This window comes from Solanum tuberosum, unplaced genomic scaffold, assembly GCF_000226075.1.
Source record: "Solanum tuberosum cultivar DM 1-3 516 R44 unplaced genomic scaffold, SolTub_3.0 scf00017, whole genome shotgun sequence".
NCBI lineage: Eukaryota > Viridiplantae > Streptophyta > Magnoliopsida > Solanales > Solanaceae > Solanum > Solanum tuberosum.
Window position 1 is genome coordinate 3,186,873 of NW_006238943.1, and position 941 is coordinate 3,187,813.

The 941-nt window shown below is 54.3% G+C and overlaps 1 protein-coding gene across 1 annotated transcript in view; it reads right to left on the reverse strand.

Moving 5' to 3' along the window:
- Positions 1-20: 20 nt before the first annotated feature.
- LOC107058121 (uncharacterized) overlaps positions 21-941 on the reverse strand; it is a 1,809-nt gene continuing 888 nt past the window's right edge. Inside the window, exon 2 of the mRNA XM_015303460.1 lies at positions 21-935. Within this exon, the coding sequence (XP_015158946.1) occupies positions 21-935 (915 nt within the window). The remainder of the gene's footprint in view (positions 936-941) is intronic.

Consider the following 941-nt stretch of genomic DNA (forward strand, 5'->3'; position numbering starts at 1 on the left):
CCCTATCCGGACGCAAAATTTCACTGTGACGTGGCGGGACGTGACATTCTCCCCCACCTATTGATGCGACGACCGCGTCGCATTACTGCTACATTGTCATCCGAGCCTTGGGCATGCGCGACCAATAGTCCATTGACTCGATCAAGGCCCTTGCGCAACGCCTTCATTGTCTTCCATATCGTTTCTAGCTCGGACTTAGGACCGTCCTCCTTCTTAGGAGGCAAGCGCCTCGGTGGCTTCTTTGGCATTACGGCATTGTTCCCTTTTGGAACCTTCTTCATGCGTGGCGGCAGGGACCCTTTTGCACCATTGTCTTTCTTCGAACTTGCAATGGTGGCTCTAGACGCTGGCTCCTTCTTCTTAGGTCTTCTCTCGAGCTGCATGGCCGTTAGGCGGACTTGTCCTTCCGTCTTCGGCACCTGGACCATGTGCACCATACATGATCTTCCTTGCTCCATGACTAGAAGTCGTTGGAGGTGAGGGTCGATCGCCGCGTGGCACTGCTGGAAGAACTCCTGCCCAAGAATTATGTCAAAAAGATCTACAGGAGCAACAGTGAAGTTGGTCTTACCTTGCCACTCGCCCAGCGTGATGCTTACTCCATGCGCAACTCCATTCACAGGAGTCGGGGGTGCATTGACTGTCCTGAGTTGGGCGCTGCTTGGACTGTAACTCAGCCCTAACCTCGTTGCTGCCTTCTTGGTCATGAGATTGACCTCTGCACCCGTGTCGACCAAAGCACAAGCGGGCTTTCCATTGATCTTAAGGTCGACATATTGCACGCCGCATCCTTTTAGCTTCTCTGGCTGCTTGGTGATTGCTCCGCATAGCCCTATCAAGCCCAACTGCGTCGTCCCTTCGCCTTGTTCTTGCTCCTGGGCGCCTTTCTCCTTCCGCTCTCGCAGGATGGCACCAAGGCTCTTCAGTTCAGGGCACTTTGC